The following is an 18,182-nucleotide window of genomic DNA, read 5'->3' as shown; positions in this document are numbered from 1 at the left end:
TGCAGGGCTGGGCCTGGGGAGTAATGAGCACGTGGAAAACTGCAGGAAAAGGTAAATAAAATAGAGCTGTTCTGGTGCTTACCTCAGCTGGAAATCCCAGCACCGTGGAGATGTTGGTTAGTACTACTCCTGAAACAGTTACTAATCAGAGCTTTTGATAAAAACCATTTAATATTTCCATTAAAATGTACACATGACAAAACCAGACACTATACATGAACACAGTGCTAATTTATAAACAAATGTACACATTTCACACAGCAAAACAAACCACTGAAATGTACAATCCTCTGGGTGCACCTGAGTAACTAAGGTAAAAGGAATGATGTATCTTTACCAAAAGGAATTGTCATTGTAAGGGCACTCTGCCTGGCATCAGTCCATGCATGCTCCTTCTGCAGGGGACACCAAGTCCCAGGGGCTATCCCAGCATTTGAACCCAGACAGTAGAACAAGCCACAGAGATGTAAGAGTATCTAAAATTTCTGTATAGTCTTACAAGTTGTTAAAAGTATGATTTATAAAAATTAAATAACTTTAAGATGTTGATACTTGTCAACAGTTAACTATTTGGCTACTTCACCTTTTAATGTTTTATGCATGGTGGCCTGTGGAATGTAATACCGAGAGATTAACAGAAAAGTTAGGGGAACCAAGACTGAGAATTTTAAGTTTTAATTTTCTATCTTCAGTGAAATAATTTAGCTTTTTTAGTATGAGATTATTTGTAAGTCTGTATGCAATTCAAATAAGCTGGTTCCAAAATTAAGCAAGTTTTTAAAACTAAACTTTCGGGGAAGATTAGTGAGGCAGTCATGCCCCCATATGAGCTTGACCATTACTAAAGTGGACAGCATAGCACAGTTCTGTGCTCCATTCTCTGAAAGGAGTCAAGAAATAGAAATTCAGGTAATTGTTCTCACTCAGGGAATGTGCATTGCACCTGTTTTTTATAAATAAGAGCACTTTGGTGAGTTTTTAGGAGGATTTACAGGGTCAACAATATACGACGAAAATTCTGCGCAGCCCTGGTGAGGTCAGTGTTGTTCCCACTAAGGCTCCTTAAGGCTTTATCTTCCTCTCCTCAGGCTCAAGCACCCTGAAGCATCATCCAAGTCAGTCAAGATCCCTTCCTCAAAGAAAACTGGCTCATAACATTATGTCAGTTCACACTGATACTTTACTAACACACTATTGCAGGACATTTCAAAATCCCCCAATGGTTAAAAGAGAACTCTTACAGTAAGAACCCCATCTATGATCCAGGAAAATAGGCTGAGGCAGGTGTCCCAGCAGCTCTGGGCGATGGCTGTGCTTTGGCTGGCAAGTAGGGCCTCAGGTACTCTGCAGAACAGCACAGGACACTGCACTGAACCATGGCTGTCACTGCCCTCCAGGTACATCTCAAACACCACCTTCTGTTTCCTACTTACCCGAGTTAAGTGTGTTTTGACTGAGCCCTCGTAAAGGAATGCTGTCATCTTTTTTCTTCAAATACTTTGATTCCAGGCCCAGCTGCTCACCACTAGAAACAGAAAGGCAAATTAAAATTTAAAGCAAATGCAGTTTGTCATCAGTGCATTATAACAAGGGCAGCTACAGACTTGGTCAGGAAAACCTCCACTAGAAGTGCAACTAATGCACTTCATGACCTTTACCATGTAAAGTTAAACCATCACTGAGCAGGTTAAGAACAGCCTAGAACTAATTTTTTTCAGTGACCCAGCAACTTTGGCTTAGATCTGTCAGCAGGAGCAACACTGAACTGCTGTTCCTTGGGCCCCACTCCTGCAAGCACAGCTCTTCCTTTGCTTTCAACAAACCAACACAAAATTGGTGAGCACGGTAATGAAGAACGGTAGATCACAGAACCAGGCTAACACTAGAACCTTTAGTCAGCTCCAAGCACACCAAGTGATAAACTGAAATAACAAAAATACTAAATTGCAGTTTAGACACTCACTTCTCCTTGTTTGCTGCATGGCCAGCTGCAGGCACTGTGTGAGCATCCGAACACCGAGTGGCTTTCAAAAGCTGTGAGTTCAACTGCACCTGCAGAGACAAAGAGCTGCAGGTTAAGAGTTACTCCAGATCTGAGTTCCCTCCCCCAAGGGCATTCACAGAGCCAAATTCCCAGAGATTCCTGTTTCTACACCTCACTGGCCCTGCTGTGCAGCAAAGCCTGTGAGAAACAGCCTAAAGACAAGCATCAGCTATGAATAACAGGCATAATGCTCAAGGCAGAGAGTCTAAGAGTAAATACAGTAAATAGCACTTTGAGAAATAGTCAAAATGTTGTGCTTTGATATCTCATACAATTTAAATAAAATTTTATATTAAATAAATAATAAATACAATTTAATACATTCTTAAACAAACAAAAAAGTTGAAGTGCCTACCTTTGATACTGGACATTGGGAATTTCCATTTTTGCTGTGTATTGGTTCCAGAAAGTTCTGGAAGGCATAGAGAGGCGAAATGGGATGACTGAGTCCTGAGCTATGAAAGGATGGTCGGTCAGGCTGTAAAACAAACAGAAGCTCATCCATAAATGAGAAACATAATTTTGCAAGTAACTGTAGAGATTAAAAATTCCAAAATTAACAACTAACTGCCATTACAAAGCCAACACTTACGTGAGCCTTCCAATGGGAAGAAAACATCATTTTTCCAAGCTTCACACACTTAAGGAAAACCTAACTTTAAAAAAGCTGGATGTGATAAGCACTCCCAGCTAGTAATAAGCTACACACCCTGTCATTGATGAAAGCAATTAATGTATCCAGCTACAAATCCAGTCCTCTCTGTATGAACAAGCAGCTCATCAAGTCCTGTTGTCAGTGTGACAGCAGAGCTCTGTACAACACAGGGTGAGAAGCAGCAAGTCACACTGTTCAACAATGACTGCAGGCTGCATTCCTTAGCCCCTGACTGTGCTGTTTCTAAAAATCATTAGAGTATTGAAATAGTACACTCTGGGTTTTAACCTTTACAAAGAGAATTAGTAAGTTAACCTCTCAACACAGAAAAGCCTTTTTTTTGCCTTCACTCCGCACTTCATCTTTTCCAAAGTAATTCTGTTATTGCCTTGTGTATTTTGTGTAAACAAGAGCTTAGAAGATTCTCACCTACAAGGCCCAGGGCATCAAGAAGCACCCAACAGAGTTTTATATTATCAAAAAACAAACAAACACACAAAGCCAAACCTCACCCACCCAAACCCTAAGGCCAGAAGAAGATGAAAGCACTTTATTTTTCCTCTTTGAAGGCCCTGCATTTTAGGAACTGATGCCCACCTCACCAGCCTGTTATTTACAGCTCTGCCTTACCATGCTGAGAGGTGAAACAGCAGCCCTCCCACCAGCATGGGCACTGGCAGGGCTGTCCAGCTTCTTTGCCATCTGAACTTCACTCAGCTGTCTGTTCAGCCACGTGATAACTGCAAAGAGGAAGAAAAAGCTCAAGTCCATTTGCTCCATTTACAAGCTGAAATGGCCACTAGGCCTTCCTCACAAACAGTGACAGCTCCCTGGGTGTTTTTCCTCCCTAGTACCAAGCAAAGCCATTTGTTGAAGGGCCCTCTCCCCTCCAGGCCTCAGAGCACGTGCCCCACAGCCCCAGGCACCAGCCCCAAAGGAATCCCTACAAGCAGCTCTTGGCTATTGCACAGCCAGAGGCTTGTTTTCCACACATGACAATCATGGCAGCTCTTCACAAAAACCCCAAAAACTGCTCCTATCAATTTCAGTACCAGTGAGAACACTGGGTCATTTTTACAGAGGGAGAAATCAAGCTGTACAAACCTACCATTTTCATTGGTTTTCAGCAACTGCTTACTTTCTTCGAGTTTTTGTATTGTATTTTCTAGCTGCTCTTGTAGCTTGCAAACCTGTAATTGCCATAATAATTGTAACACTATCAGGAGTGTTATAGTACTAGTGTTATACTACTAGCTACAAACAACAACAACAAAAAGCATTTATGAAGTTATTCTGAAATTAAAGAAGTTTAAACTCAGTTTGTCACAAAAGCAACATGGTAGTTCTTTTAAAGGAAGCCCTACTACTTTCAGCTAGGATTTTGACAAGGTGACAGCCAGAATCCTTTCTGGCCTTTATTCTTCTGTGAGTAAATAGTGCAAGGAGTCTAAACAGGGGAATGTCCTGTTTAATGGAAGAAAAAGGTTCACTCTGTCCTTGTTCTTATTCCCTTCACCAACTTACACATCAATGTGCCTCCTAAAGGGTGCTGATTCATCCATTACATTGCTTTGTTCTCTTCACACACTTTTGGTTGCCTTCCATATAAATGGATGGCTTTTACAAATCAGGTTAACATTAAAAATTCTGAAAGTTGCTGACACATTTAAATAAATATGTTAATAAGGAAAAGAGTATATCCTATTGCATGGAAAGATTTCAGACCTTATTTCTGTAACCAAGTCAATCCCCAGAGTCCATACAATAGCACTTCCAGCACAAGGGTAACCCATCAGTACCTCCTGCTCTTTCATGCGAAGGGATTGGCCCATCTCCTGCGATTCCTTCTGCTCCTTCTGAAGCTTCTCTTCTTTTTCTGCTAATAGTTTTTCTTGCTGAATTGTTACTGTATTTTTCAATTTTAATTTACTCATTAGAGTTTTCAAATCTCCTTGTAATTTCTTGATAATTTCATTAGCCTATTAAAAAAACCCAAGCCATGTATTAGAAAAATAAACACCTAAGAATAAGGGAGATGTTGCACAAGGGAAGTGCCATGTTCAAACAAACCTTAAGGAGCTCAGCTGACAGCGATTTAATTGTTGTCTCGAGTTTTTCAATATGCCTGAGTTTTTCTTCTGTACTCTCTTCCAGGATCACCTTGAAAAGAATGTTACAAAATGTAGTAAGGCTGTGATCCACATTGTTTATGATTTCATATAGATTTAATTGTTCATAATTCTTTGAGTACTGTCCTTACAAGGAACCAGCCAGTGCTTTTCAGTCAAATCTTACAGGATCTGGATTACCCAAAATCCCATAAACTATTACTCTAGTACCACAGGATTAAATTTGAACCCAGTATACTTTTGATGCCATAATTTAGAAGCTGAACTACATTTCAAAGCTGACTGGCTGTATTCATAAGAACTGGTCAGCAGCTATTCTATGGAAAGCACAATTAGGAAGGTTAAAAAAAATTAATGAAGAAACCTTTTGCTCCTGTGTCACATCTAGGACTTCTTTTGTTCTGGTGACAAGCTGATCTTTGTCTTTGATCTCTTGTTCCAAGACAGCAACTCGTGTCTGCAGCTGATTAATGAGTTTCTCTTTTTCATGACATTCAGCATCCAGAGTTGTGTTCTCCCGGCGCAGGGACAGCACCTCCTGCTTTGCTCTTTGACATTCCTAAATGTTGGAAAGGAAGTGAATTTTATTCTTCAAGAAAACCTGTAACAGTAATTTAAAGAGACATATTTAAATAGTAAGCATAATATGGAATAAAGAGGAAATAAATGGACTTAATATGCTGTATTCCCTATGACGTGCCCAGGCAGGCACTGCTAATGCTCTAGCAGTAGTAAGTTTAATTTTGGATATTGGGAAGCCGTACATCTTCTAATCCAGAAAGCTTTGCTTTCAGTTCTCTGACTGTGGAGTCTCCTTTGTATCTCCTCTCTGTTAGGTCTTTATTGATGACCTCGAGTTCTGAGAGCCTGTTCTGCAACTGCTGAATACTTTTCTGATGCAAATTTTCCAATTCCTTTTTCTGTTGTTCATGCTGCTGTTGGTACTGAGTTTGTGCCTGTGAGAGGCAAAGAAAAGCAGTTACTGGATGGCTCTGACTATTCCCACACAAGAATCTTGTTCCTTCCTTTCAGCTGTTGTACCTGGAGAGCTCTTTCCTTCTCACTTGTCAGCTCCTGGGAGTGTTTGTTGCTCAGAGCTGTGGTGTAGGATGTCCATTCATTTTTCAGTTTCTCAAGTTCCCGGCTCTTCTCTGACAAGCTCTGTTTCAGTTTGACAAAGCACATAAAGTTTAAAAATGTAAGCATTTCAGCCAATACTGACTCTTTACTGTTACTTACTAAAAAGACATGGATTTATTTTTAAAAAAGTCTGAATTTCATCACCAGATGCCGAAATATGTTAATTTTGTAACCAGGAAAAGTAAGGCACTGAGAAGCTGAAGAGCACTATTCTAATGCTGTGGATAAAATAATTTCCAATTGCATTTTTTCCAACCACTATTCAAGAGTGAAAAAACAGCCTGCTGATGCTCTCTATCCTTGTAACACAGAGCAGTCAGGGGTTAAAACAGGGGGAGAAAAACCTAAGTTCTTCAGTGGCATCTTTTCCTTTTTTTATTTGTAAATCTGCATCCCAATTCATCAAATACATTCCAGAAACTCAAACTGAAGCTGCAGACATGAGGCAAAGAAATATTCCATTCCAAAAATAATTCTTAACAGTTTTAATGGAATTGTTCTGTTTCATTATGGTCAAAAAAGTCACCTTGATAATTGCAGAATCTGACCCAAATCATTCTCTTGAAATACAGAATTACTATGCTGACTGCAAAAACCAAAATGGAGTAATTAAAGTCCAAGACTTCCAACTTATTTACTGCAGTTTCATAACTTTCCAAATAAAACAATTTCCAATGATTCATGGAATATATGAATTATATTTATCATTTATCTTCACATGACCATATATTTAGTATTCAATTTGTGTGTGCACACACAGACCTCTGCACAAACTAAAATTCTGCTTGAGTAGTGCGAGAGCTCAATTTAATTGTTAATTCAGCTGCTGGCTTTTCACTCTCTAGAAAAGCTCCAGTAGACAATTCTCTTCACTCAGCCTCAAGTCAATTATCTTGGCTAGGTAGTGGCTAACCAACCAGCCAAGAAAAAGGGACATTTTCCATAAATCAAAAAAGCTGCAACACACACAAGTTAAACATTTATGTTACCTGTTGAGTGTAGCTCAGTTGTCTGGTAAGATCCTCTTCAGTTCTCTTAAGCTTTTCTTCCAACATCATTTTATCCTCCTGTGAACAAATTGACATCAAGTCAAATCCTTAGCTGCCAAAGCAGAAGTAGCATTTAGCTCCCACTCAATCAGCACAGCCTGCCTAAGCACCAGATACTCACTGTTTTTGTGAAAAGAGCACCTTGTTAATTAAGTGTCATACTGAATAAGATGTAATTAGTAAATTCAAAAGAAAAGGTATTAGCCCACAACGTAAAAACCCAAATTAAATTCTTACCAAATTTCAACCAGGAAATAGTATCTTATTTACAAGATATGTTTACAAAGGAGTTACCCAAACAAGAGATTAGCTGAAATGCTGTAAATCCATGTTATTAAATTGGCTTATTAAGTGCCTGGAAACATGACAGCACAACAGGAGAGACAAATCCCAGGCTATGAAACTGAAACAGACAACAGTCAAACGATGAGACCTTTAATTTCCCACCAACTCAAACCTAGCATGCTACCAAACTGCATCAACATTCCAATTTAATTGGCTTTTTATAGCTGTTAGTCCTTTGCAGCCCACCAAGGCTCACAATTACCAGCAGCCAAGAGCAGAACAGAGACTGAAGGTTGCAGTGGGTGCTGCAGCTGCTCACAGGCAGTGAGCAGGGCAGTGCAGCAGCCAGGCCCTCAGCAGCTGCACAGCACCTGCACTGTGTGTGAAGCACCTCCCTCCTGTGCTTCAAATGGCACTGCCTGCCTGGAAATGCATTTTCACTGCAGGGGGATGGCAGCAATTCAGATTTTACAGCATGCACCCAAGTAGCTGCATGCAATTACATATTTGGGCTAAAAGGAAAAAGAAACCAGAGCATACAACTTGGTACATACTTCTGAATGACTCAGAATGAAAAAATGCTTAAGTACACACAGCATTGAGGCTTAGTGCAGTTACAATAAACTTTCATTTTACCTTAAGGCATTTCAAACAGTTGGCTAAAAACTTCTTTATTTCTGCATCAGTTCCTGGCAGGAATTTTAGAGAGAGATGGGTAAGGTGTTTGAAAGGGTTGGTCTCCACTACATTCAGAGAGACAGGTGTGTGATCTAGAGCAGGTGCTGAAGAAACTAACTGCAGCAAAAACCTAGGAAAAAACCAAGATAATAAAATGCTTAGCATTTTTTTTCCCTGAAACTACCTGTAGATCCTAATCTATTTCCTAATAAAATACATTTTATTTGTGCAGTAAAAGGCTGTCCAGTTTTTGCTCAAGAAAGAATTCTCCTCCAAAGCCTCAGGTTTTGCCACATCCACCAAGACATTCAGGTAAGGGCAGGTCAGATTATCCTTTTCTACTGACTCAGTCTGAGTGACTGAGAGGTGCTTTAAGAACTCAACAGGTGCACACAGAGTAACGTGGCACACACTTGTGACCCACCTTGGGATATCTTTGTTCTGCTCCTGAATGCATTGCTGAAGCAGATCTATAAATTTCTGTGGGAAAGCAGAGAAGTCCACCAAGAGACCTTGCTGAGATTTCAAACTACAGAACAGACAGGAAAAAATTGTTAATGATATAGAGAACTGTAATTTATTTCCTATAAAATATTTTGTTTACAACATTATAAAGAACCAGTTCTGATCATTAAAGTTTACAGGCATGTCTTTTTCAACCAGAAGTGTGTGCACATATCACAAAATCACAGAAGTGCTCAGGCTGGAAGGGACCAGAGTGGGACAGCTGGTCCAACCTCCCTGCTTGAGCAGGGGCATCCTGGAGCACATCTTGGATAACAATCCCCAGAGGACACTTCTGACCACAAGAGTTCTTGCAAGGGGGATGCACTAATTAAAAACCAGAAGTTGCTGTGGTGAACAAACGTTCTTTGAGTAGGCATCACCCCCACAGCACAGTGTGGAGCAGGGATGGGACAGGCACAGGGAACCAGCACAGGACAAGGAGGGAGCCTCAGGCATTCCCTCGATGGCCCCTCCTGCACAGCCACAGCAAACCCAGACAAACTCCCCCCAGTGCACACACAAAGCTGTGCCCCTGCAGCAAAACACTCCTGCACATCCCTCCTGCACACACTGCCGTGCTTCTGCCTTTGGATCCACACGCTGACCACACCTCCCTTTCTGAAAACAACACCAAAGCCACTCCCCCACCAAAACCCCTAACAAACAAAAAGAACCACACCAAAAAAACCACAACAAAACAAAGCATAAATAAAATAAATAAATACCCAAAGAAAGCAGAAAACTGAACTGTTCATCTGTTTGTGCCTGGAATCCAAATTTGATGATTTGCTCAAATTCTGAGCAAGTAAATGAGACCCAACAGTACAATTCTGCAAGAAACTCCTAAGATAGAGGCACAGGTCTGTAAAACCATGTCCATGCAAACAGACTTTCTTCTTGTAATCAATTCCTGAACTAGTTCACACACAATAGTCTGTAAGAAGCAGTCAGGATAAACAGAAGATACCAGCAGTACTCCTCTGTGTAACCTGAGCTGGTCACCCCCCTGAACCTGGCTGTTTCACCCACTGGTCAGAGAACAATACCGGCAAAACACTGACAAAACTCCACAAGTGAAAACTGCCAAAACCTGAACTCTAACACAGACCACTCTAAGCTAAAAATATTCCCTTCTTCTTTTATGCCATTTAGAAATGTTTCACAGAGAAAGTACTGTCATTCCACTTACCTTTGAAAATCTTCCTCTGATATGACAAGGTTATAAAGGAAAAAAGGATCAGTATCATCAGTCAATCGAACAGCTAAGTCCTGGAAAGATGTACATTTAAATAAGATTAAAATACTATAAATATTTTAAACCAGCATTGCAAACAGTATTGAATGTTTTCATTGTTTAGTAAAAAATACATGAGAATTGTGGCAACTGATTCAGAACCTGTAAAACATTACCATTTAACACAACTTCAAATGTTACAGCAGGAAAACAAGGAAAACTTTCATAAAAGCAAACCAAGTCAAAACCTTAAACTTTGAGCAGCAAAGGTTTTGAAATTCATTATGTATCCTTAATTTTTCAGAGAAAAAGCTATTTGCTCCTTTTTTCCCCCTCATGAAACAAGTGCAGCACTAGCAGTCCACTGTCATGCTTTACTAATACATCCCTCCCATAACTGGAAGCCTTTTAGAGCACTCTGCTCCTGAAGTTTATGGAACCACCAGCTGCTTTTATACACTGGAATACAGAGCTCCGAGACTGGATGCAGCTGAACCCAGGGGTCCCATATGGCAAACTGCAGGATTATGCTGCTTAGCTTTGAAACACACACTCATTTGTTCTCTGGAGGCCTCCACAGTGCTTTGGAAAAGCTGCCCTCTCCAGAAGCCTTAAGGCTGGAATTCCAGGGATGGGGTTATTCAGTTCTTAGCTCAGGCAGCTGCCCCCTGGAACAAGGCTCGCCCCTGTGGCAGGGATATTCCCCAGCAGAGGTACAGAAGTAAAGCAGAAACCTGTCAGCTGCTCCAGCATAATGAAATGTGACACAGCACTGAACACACACAGGACCAAAACTTTATTCAGTAATTCAGGTGCCAGGAACACCAACAAAACTCTCAGCTGGGGATACATAAACAAACTGAGGGATTTACACACACAGACAGCTAAAATCAGTGCCACCCAAGCCAGCTGGGGGGGATTGATGGGGGATGCCCCATTAGCTGATTAGGCACTGGAAGCTCCCCTTCAGACTGAACACTCCCTGATGGACTCCACTGCACTTCCAGTTCCCAGGCTGCAGCTCAGCACATCCCTCTAACTGAGCTGCTTCTGCTCAGAGGGAAGCAGCACCACCACTGCACAACCTGACCAAAACCTGCTGTGCTCCTGTACAAACAAACCTCTACCCAACAACACCATAAACAACCTTAACATCATGCTGGGGGGTGAACACTTTAGGGACAAACCAGACACGACAGAAGAGATAACCAAGTCTCCAGTAGTGGTCTCATTGTGATTTTCCCTGAGAAAGATTATTTTTTTAATCCAAATTTAGAACCTTGAACCAAAGGTACTCCTAGGCTCTAACTCATGTTCCCCTGAGCATCACCAAACACTTTCAATATGCAAGCTTGCTAAGATCCATCAACAGCCAAAGTAAAACAGAGGGCTAAAAAAGGCTGGGGGGATGGGGGGAAAGGGTGGAAAAACACAATACCAAACCAACTAAGTTACTCAAAAAATTGTATAAAAAATAAAGTAAGGTCAAACAGCAAACACTAAAATCCCACTTTGATTTTCCTTTTTCTACTTCCATAAAATGAAATTCAGATAATACCTAATGAATGACAGAAATTATTAATTTACAAACCTTTTTATGAACAGGATTAGAAATTGACAGTAGTTCAATATTCACTCGAACGTTTAATCTCCTGTGTACAAAAAGATGAAACTCAGTAATAAATCAAGAAAACATTCTCCAAATAAGATGTGTCCATAGCTGCATTAAAGGAATCAATGGCAACTCAAAAATAAAAATTTAGGCAGAAACATTAAGTTTCCACTGATGACTACACTTAAAATATAAGAGTTTCAGTCACTGCAGCTCCTCAGTCAGAGCTGGGGTTTTTGCTGCTTGCAACAGATTTTAAATAGCAAGGCAGAAGGTTTGAAACTTTGTCCAGAAACTAGAACTTTTGTAAAAGCCTGTTGAAATTTATTAACGATTACTCAAATTAATCATTTATACAGTGCTATCTTGTCTTCAGTGATTTCTTATCGAGTACTAAGTCACCTATATCACCACGCACACCACAGACATCAGCCTTTCCGTGCCTTCTCACACTGCCCAGCCCCAGCAGGACCCACAGTACCGAAATTCATCCAATTTTGAAAGGACGCTTCACATACGGAATATCGGGGCTTTCCCAGGCACCACCGCCTCGCACAGGTGGCCCAACGCGCGGCTCCCTGGGCCGCGGGGCGCTGAGGAGGAGCCGCGCCTCAGGAGGCCGCGGAGCGCGGGGGAGCGGCGGGAGGGCCCGCGGGAGACGCCAACGGCCCCGGGCCTCGGGTCGCCTCAGCCCCGGGCACAGCGGCGCTTCCACCGAGCCACTGCGAGCTCGCTCCGCTGCCGGCGCCCCGCCGGCTTCACTCCCTTGGCGAGGCGCCCACGGCGACCGCCCGGCCCTCGCCGGCTGCCCCCGGCGTCGCCCGACCGCTCCCTCCCTCACCCCGCGGGTGCCCGCAGTAACCCAGAGTGCAGCACCTGCCCAGCGGCTCTGAGAGCAGGCAGGAGGAAAGCGCCTGTGGCTCACAGCCCCTCTGAGGAGCACACAGAAGCTCCCGCACAGCCGGCCCGCACTCACCGCTCCTCGCAGCCGCAGTCCCGCACTCGCACCGACACCGCCCGGTCGAAGATCCGCTCCGCCGCCATCTTGCTCCCGCCCGCGGGGAGGGGCCTCAAGATGGCGGCGCAGGGGCCGCCGGGAGCGGTGGTGGCGATGGCGGAGCCGGAGCCGCGGCGCTGCGCTCACTTCGTGCTGAGGAAGAAGCGCTTCTGCCGGATGATCCCCGCGCCCGGCAGGCGCTTCTGCGGGGAGCACGGGCACGAGGAGGTGCAGGGAGCCCTCTCGGGCCGGGAGGGCGGGCGGGCTCGGGGTGGCCCCGCTGTCGTGGCACGGCTGGAGAGGCAGCGCCTGTGCTTCCCTTGAGCCTCGGTGTGCCGGGCGCTCGCCCCAGCCCAGCGCTAGCCCTCACCTTGCATTAGGGGTTTATTCGTTTAGGATCCAGTCAAATATTAAGTTCTTGTCTCCGTTTCTCCGTACCGGTTAACTCATTTTTTCTAAATAGATGTTTTATGAAGCTGATGCCCCTCAACAGCTTCTTTAAAACGCAACAGTGAATGCATGCTGAAGTGTTTTCTAAAACTTTTCTAACTAGGAACAAAATGACAGAAAAAGAATTCCGTGCCCTCTTGATCCAAAACAGTGAGTATATGTCAATGCTTTTCCCGTTCTTTGTCAGTATTCACATGATACTTACTTTTCTCTCCATTTTGCTTTTAGCACTGTATATGAAGACCAACTACAAAAGCATTTAAAAAAATGTAACTCAAGAGAGAAGCCAAAGCCTGTAAGTGCAGTGTGATTTCAGCACTTCCTCTCGGATTTAAGACCTTAAACATTACAGTCCTGCAGAGAAATTTCTGTGCTGACAGCAGCTGTGAGCTGCAGGGCAGCAGGTCTAGCAAAGCACTGCTGTGAGGCAGGATGGAAGCTCTATAAGCACTTGCTGGAATGCATCTCACATTCCAGTCCACTCATATTCTCTGCCCTTCTCACTGTAATTTGGTACACTTTTTCAGTTCCTGGTTACAAATAAAAATGTTGAATTCATTTTTCTCAGAAACACATGCAGGGAGGAGGCTCTTCCAATGCCATTCATTTCAGAGGCTGGGGGAGAGGCTGTCCTGGGAAAGCAGAACCTGCAGAGAAGCTCTGGGTATCCCAGCCAGCTGCCCACTCCAGCCAGGCTGGCACGGAGCCATGGAGAGCTTGGCTGACACCTGCTGAGGGAAGCAACAGGACCTTTATAACACATTTTAAACATTTTAAAATGCTCTTTCAAGGAAGCAGAGGATGACTTCTTTATTGCCTGCCTTGCTGCCTTATTAGAATTACCATTAGTATTTCCTGGGAAACCTGAAAATGGTCTCTGGAATCTGTCTAGTAAGCTCTGACTGCTTAACTCTTATGAGCATGTTCAGTCTTGTAAAACTGTGTCAGAAGAGTAATTTCTGGCTGGGATTCAGGATCAGACTATAGGAAGGAAAATTACTTGGAAAATCTTTGCATTGGATTCCTATTGCTACATACCTTACCATAAGAACACTGAAGAATTTAGCTATTTGCTTCCTGGTAATTAACTGAATCATTTTTTTTTTTTTTAAGGTCTACTTTGTTCAAGATATTAATGCTGGTTTAAAAGATGTCTCAGAAATACCAGAAAAACAAGTGAGTACATATTTGGTTTTAGGTTCAGTCCTTACATTGCATGTTGCAATTTATGACTTTTGCAAGTCATACATTTTACAAAGATACAGAAAATTTCAAAGGTCTCATTGGTGTCACTTTCTTTCCCTAAAAAGGTTCCTCTATCTTCTCTATCTATTGAAGAGCTGCAGAATTTAATTACCAGGTTGAAAAAAGCAAGTAATGGTGAGCTTAATACTAAATATAAGTTGTTTTAAATTGAATTGATTAAATATTTCATTGTTATTTTTGTTGTTAGATACCTGTAAAAATATGAGATAGCTGTCATAAAACACATCTGAAATAATTATCAGGCAGACCTCCAATAGCTAAATTTTACTCCAAAAAGTAAACTAGATTAAAAGAATGATAAAACTCCAATCTGTGTTCCTTTTGTTTTTCTTTTTTTTTTCTCACTCAGATGTCACTACAGATAACAATACAGCTCTGTTTAAACATATGATGATAGCTTTACACTCCCAGCAGACTGTTTTGTTAGTGCTACAAACTGAGCTCTTGTCATAATTGTAATAATGTGGGAAACAAACTGGGAACCCTTGGAAACTCTGGAAAAGCTGTACCTAAAAGTTTTGCATTTGCCTCCAGGCCTGGAACTCCATCTTAAGGAACAAATACTGTCCCACCAGGCTTTACAAGAAGCCTTAAGTGACCCAAAAAATGGGGAATCTGCTTTCAAACACCTGAAACAACAGGTTTGTTCTGATTTACTAATAACTATAGAGAAGTTTGGACATGGAATTGTGCTGCTGTAAATTTGAGAGACTGGGTGCATAAATCCAGTTGCTTCCCACAGAGGAAATCTGATACTGTAAAACAGAAGATATAATCCCTTTCCTCTGTACACACATCATCTTTTCTCTAATCCCGTACTGAAAGCAAGGCTTAAAAAAGTCTTCTGCTGTTTGGTGAAGAATAATTTTTCTATAAGGCATTACAAAACACAGGGTTTATATTTTCTTGGTTGACAAATAATCTTTTGATGTTTGTAGGCTTCTATTTTAGGTAACATGGAAAGATTGCATTTACTTGGTCCAGGAAGGTGTTTTGTTGAGTTTGGAGCTGGGAGAGGAAAGCTGTCTCATTGGGTTGATATTGCCTTAGAGAACGTTGAAAGTGTTCAGTTTTTGCTTGTGGAAAGGGCAACCACAAGATTCAAGGTAAGAGGATATTGTTCCATTAGTAAAGTATAATTTTTAAACCATTGCCATTGAAGCTGTTAGTATTCATTTTTTATCCTCAGTACATTTAAATTTTACAAGTTATACATTCCATACTTCACCAATAGCAAATTTATTAGAAAAAAATCCTGATGTTTAATGTTGGAAATTCAAATGTTGACTTGACAAGAAAAAAGTCTGACTTTTTAAAAAATTCATTAATACCTGGAGCAAAATTATAGTTATTAGTGGCCAGCCCTATGCAATCTCTTGTTCTCTTTAAACAGGTGGATGGAAAACACAAAAGGAGAGATTCTATATTTGAGAGGCTTCAAGTAGACATTCAGCACTTATGTTTAAGTAAGTTCCTTCTTGGCCTGGGTCATTCTGAAGTAGAGACTTATTTTTAAATTTTGAATTGGGGTTCCAGTCAGTTTGTGTGTAACATGCTTAAGTGTTGGTTCTGAAGATTATTCTCAGTGGTTGCTTGGACATGTTGATGCTGTATGTATGTATACACATATGTACACACAGGCATATGTGAATATACATAGATAGACATATACATATATTTTAAATGGAGTTTTAAAGTTTTCTACTTTTTATACATCCATAGGACATTGCAGAATTAAACATGTTTGCATTGTTTGTTTTTTGTGTAGAATGAAGCAAGTGATGCACCATCAATGCTACAGAATTTGTGGGAGCACCTTCAAAAAAAAAAAGGAGATGCATTAATGTCATATTAACCTTTCATAGGCAGTAGAGAAAGGCTGAAATGGTTAAGTGTGCTTCCCAGTCACTGCATCCTACTCTTTTAATTTGTCTTAACAAAATGTGCCAAATAATGTATTTTTAGTAGTGGCAAACATTGATTTCTAAGTGTGCTGAAATGATATTATTCAGAAAAACCAGAGGTGCTGGGGTAGTTGTGGATTGGATGGGGGTTTGTTGGTTGTTTTTGTTTTCCCTCCAGATAAGGTCCCTATTTTGGAGAAGAAAAAACTACCAGTGGTAGGAATTGGGAAGCATTTGTGTGGTGCTGCAACAGGTATGAATTACAGATGTGTGAACTGCAGAAAGTCAGGATAATAAACCTTACACTCTGAATACACTGATCTTCCAACCTGTCCTTTTAAGCTGTTCTTGCCCTCTAAACCTTTTTTGGTGAACACAGTAATTATATTCTAAATATTTCTTGACTCCAGTGGAATAGTAAAAGGATACTTTAGGGAGACGTGAAGTCCTTCTTGGCTTTAATAGATTAGAACAGAGAACAGTGTGTGGTGGCATGGGTCATGTATTTGAGATTACTTTTTTAGCACAGTTGCCTCTTCTTTAAAACAATTTTCTTTCTAAAATATTTTTGCCAGTCTGAATGCCAAAACACAAATAAGATTGTGTTTCTCTCCTGATAACTTTAACCTAATACAGTTTTTCTAATGTTATATGGCTACTGTGTAGAGAAAGACATCTCAAATATAACACCTTTATAGGTAGTGTGACAAAGGTGACACAGTTAAACATTTGAGAAGTACATGTGCATATTTAATAGACTGTGTCCTAGATATCAAACTTTTAGAGCAAATACTCGTGTGTTTTACAGGGAGGAGATTCTCCTACAATATGCCAATTTTTAAACCAAACTATTTTAAATTCGCTTTTGCAGAACAACTATTCCAGAGGGTAAGCTCTTGGAAGCTCCAGAGAAACAACATTTAGGGTTTTCATGTTTTTAGTTATTATTGGACTTACTTTTTGGCTTAGTTTGTGATGTGTAATTTCATTTTTCTTTGTGAGAAGCACATTCCCAACCATGATACAGCCTGTATAAATAATGGCATGGTACTTATGGATATTTTTTGTTGGGGGGGATATATTTGTTCATTCCCAGATCTTGCTTTGAGATGCTTGGTAGAAAGTTACACCACTTGCTGTGATGGAAAAGATGAAGAGCCTGCACCAAAACGCTGCAGGGCTGCTCAGACAGAGGTGGCTCCTCACAAATCAGCTGGTAATGAAAGCACCACAGAAGACCATAAGCCTGTAGCTGGAATTGTTATTGCTCTGTGTTGCCATCACAAGTGTGACTGGACACATTATGTAGGCAGAGAGTTCTTTAAATCAGTAGGACTGGGACCAGTAGAATTCCATTATTTTCAGAGAATGAGCAGTTGGGCCACTTGTGGCATGCAAGAAACCACAGGCAAAGCTTCTACAAGTGAAGACAGTGAAGATCAGACTAATGACACAGAAGAACACGAGCACACACTCAGCAGTACAGCAAGTGGTTCTGATACTTTACAAGGGTATGTACATTTTTTTCCTAGCAAACGGACTCCAGCAGAAAAGCTATGTATAGTGGCACATTAAATTGTTTTGTGTCCTCAAAAGGACTAATTTTGCAGCAACATTTCATTACTAAACTAATAGACATATTTTACTGTAAAAATATTTTCATGGACGTACATTTCAAAATATTTCAACTGTCATGCTTCCCTGACTGAAATGAACTTACAATGATTTCAGTAGTTTTTCTAAGCTTAACTATGAATGTTAATTACCAAAACTATTTCCTTCCCTCCTTTATGTGGAACAGGACACTGAGTGTTGAGGAGAGGAAGGAGCTGGGCTGCCTCTGCAAACGGCTGATTGATCACGGGCGGATTGAGTATCTACAACAGCAAGGGTACAAGGCTGCACTGCAGTATTACACAGAGGCTGCTGTGTCCTTGGAGAATGTCCTGTTGACAGCTGTCCCAAATCCTTCTGGGATACCCGAGCCAACTATATGACAGAAGATACATTTGGAATTGGTAGGGAAAAAAAACAAACCCTATAAAACTCATCTGGGATTTTATAAAAACTATTTCTTTTCTTACAAAAAGAAACCTTTATCATTTTTCCTGTACCCAAGAAAAGGTCTTATATTTTCCAGTTTCACTGGGAATTACAAATATGCAAACCAATTCTCATCAATGGAAAAATAAAATCGCTAAGAATATTTGAAACCTGTTGTAGCCTCTTTGC

At 41.2% G+C, this 18,182-nt stretch overlaps 2 protein-coding genes across 5 annotated transcripts; one reads left to right on the top strand and one right to left on the bottom strand.

Moving 5' to 3' along the window:
- Nucleotides 1-152: 152 nt before the first annotated feature.
- SASS6 (SAS-6 centriolar assembly protein) lies at nucleotides 153-12,414 on the bottom strand. 2 transcript variants are annotated; one of them, XM_063165610.1, is made up of 17 exons: nucleotides 12,310-12,414; nucleotides 11,313-11,373; nucleotides 9,677-9,756; nucleotides 8,405-8,509; nucleotides 7,939-8,110; nucleotides 6,958-7,035; nucleotides 5,870-5,989; nucleotides 5,593-5,784; nucleotides 5,193-5,387; nucleotides 4,770-4,859; nucleotides 4,499-4,678; nucleotides 3,808-3,889; nucleotides 3,330-3,439; nucleotides 2,400-2,522; nucleotides 1,964-2,052; nucleotides 1,434-1,525; nucleotides 153-1,344 (listed from the first exon to the last, which is right to left on the bottom strand). In XM_063165610.1, exons 1-17 carry the CDS (start codon nucleotides 12,375-12,377, stop codon nucleotides 1,256-1,258), a joined length of 1,926 nt encoding a protein of 641 aa, XP_063021680.1. In that variant the 5' UTR covers nucleotides 12,378-12,414; the 3' UTR covers nucleotides 153-1,255. The 2 variants fall into 2 exon arrangements, with proteins under 2 accessions (XP_063021680.1, XP_063021681.1); XM_063165611.1 differs by having other exon boundaries at nucleotides 1,202-1,364.
- TRMT13 (tRNA methyltransferase 13 homolog) lies at nucleotides 12,394-18,163 on the top strand. 3 transcript variants are annotated; one of them, XR_010028989.1, is made up of 12 exons: nucleotides 12,394-12,558; nucleotides 12,884-12,930; nucleotides 13,009-13,075; nucleotides 13,894-13,956; nucleotides 14,091-14,160; nucleotides 14,581-14,687; nucleotides 14,985-15,152; nucleotides 15,440-15,512; nucleotides 16,129-16,203; nucleotides 17,047-17,166; nucleotides 17,316-17,461; nucleotides 17,752-17,891. XR_010028989.1 is itself a non-coding variant. In XM_063165614.1 (11 exons), exons 1-11 carry the CDS (start codon nucleotides 12,409-12,411, stop codon nucleotides 17,945-17,947), a joined length of 1,431 nt encoding a protein of 476 aa, XP_063021684.1. In that variant the 5' UTR covers nucleotides 12,394-12,408; the 3' UTR covers nucleotides 17,948-18,163. The 3 variants fall into 3 exon arrangements, 2 of the variants coding, with proteins under 2 accessions (XP_063021684.1, XP_063021685.1); XM_063165614.1 differs by having other exon boundaries at nucleotides 17,047-17,461; nucleotides 17,752-18,163; XM_063165615.1 differs by lacking the exon at nucleotides 17,752-17,891 and having other exon boundaries at nucleotides 17,316-17,595.
- Nucleotides 18,164-18,182: the final 19 nt, after the last annotated feature.

Source organism: Melospiza melodia, chromosome 11 (genome assembly GCF_035770615.1).
Source record: "Melospiza melodia melodia isolate bMelMel2 chromosome 11, bMelMel2.pri, whole genome shotgun sequence".
Lineage (NCBI taxonomy): Eukaryota > Metazoa > Chordata > Aves > Passeriformes > Passerellidae > Melospiza > Melospiza melodia.
Note: the sequence above shows the minus strand (reverse complement) of the source record. Positions and strands in the feature narration are given on the sequence as shown.

What these genes read in the sequence shown, in the direction of transcription:
- SASS6 (XM_063165610.1), bottom strand. Translation starts at nt 12,377, where the DNA reads ATGGCGGCGGAGCGGATCTTCGACCGGGCGGTGTCGGTGCGAGTGCGG. An exon ending in ACTGTTTGAAATGCCTTAAG is followed by an intron (nt 7,036 to 7,938) that starts GTAAAATGAAAG and finishes ATTTGTTCACAG; the next exon opens with GAGGATAAAATGATGTTGGA. An exon ending in TTCGCATGAAAGAGCAGGAG is followed by an intron (nt 3,890 to 4,498) that starts GTACTGATGGGT and finishes TGGCAATTACAG; the next exon opens with GTTTGCAAGCTACAAGAGCA.
- TRMT13 (XM_063165614.1), top strand. Translation starts at nt 12,409, where the DNA reads ATGGCGGCGCAGGGGCCGCCGGGAGCGGTGGTGGCGATGGCGGAGCCG. An exon ending in CAGAAATACCAGAAAAACAA is followed by an intron (nt 13,957 to 14,090) that starts GTGAGTACATAT and finishes TTCCCTAAAAAG; the next exon opens with GTTCCTCTATCTTCTCTATC. An exon ending in GGTTCTGATACTTTACAAGG is followed by an intron (nt 17,462 to 17,751) that starts GTATGTACATTT and finishes TATGTGGAACAG; the next exon opens with GACACTGAGTGTTGAGGAGA.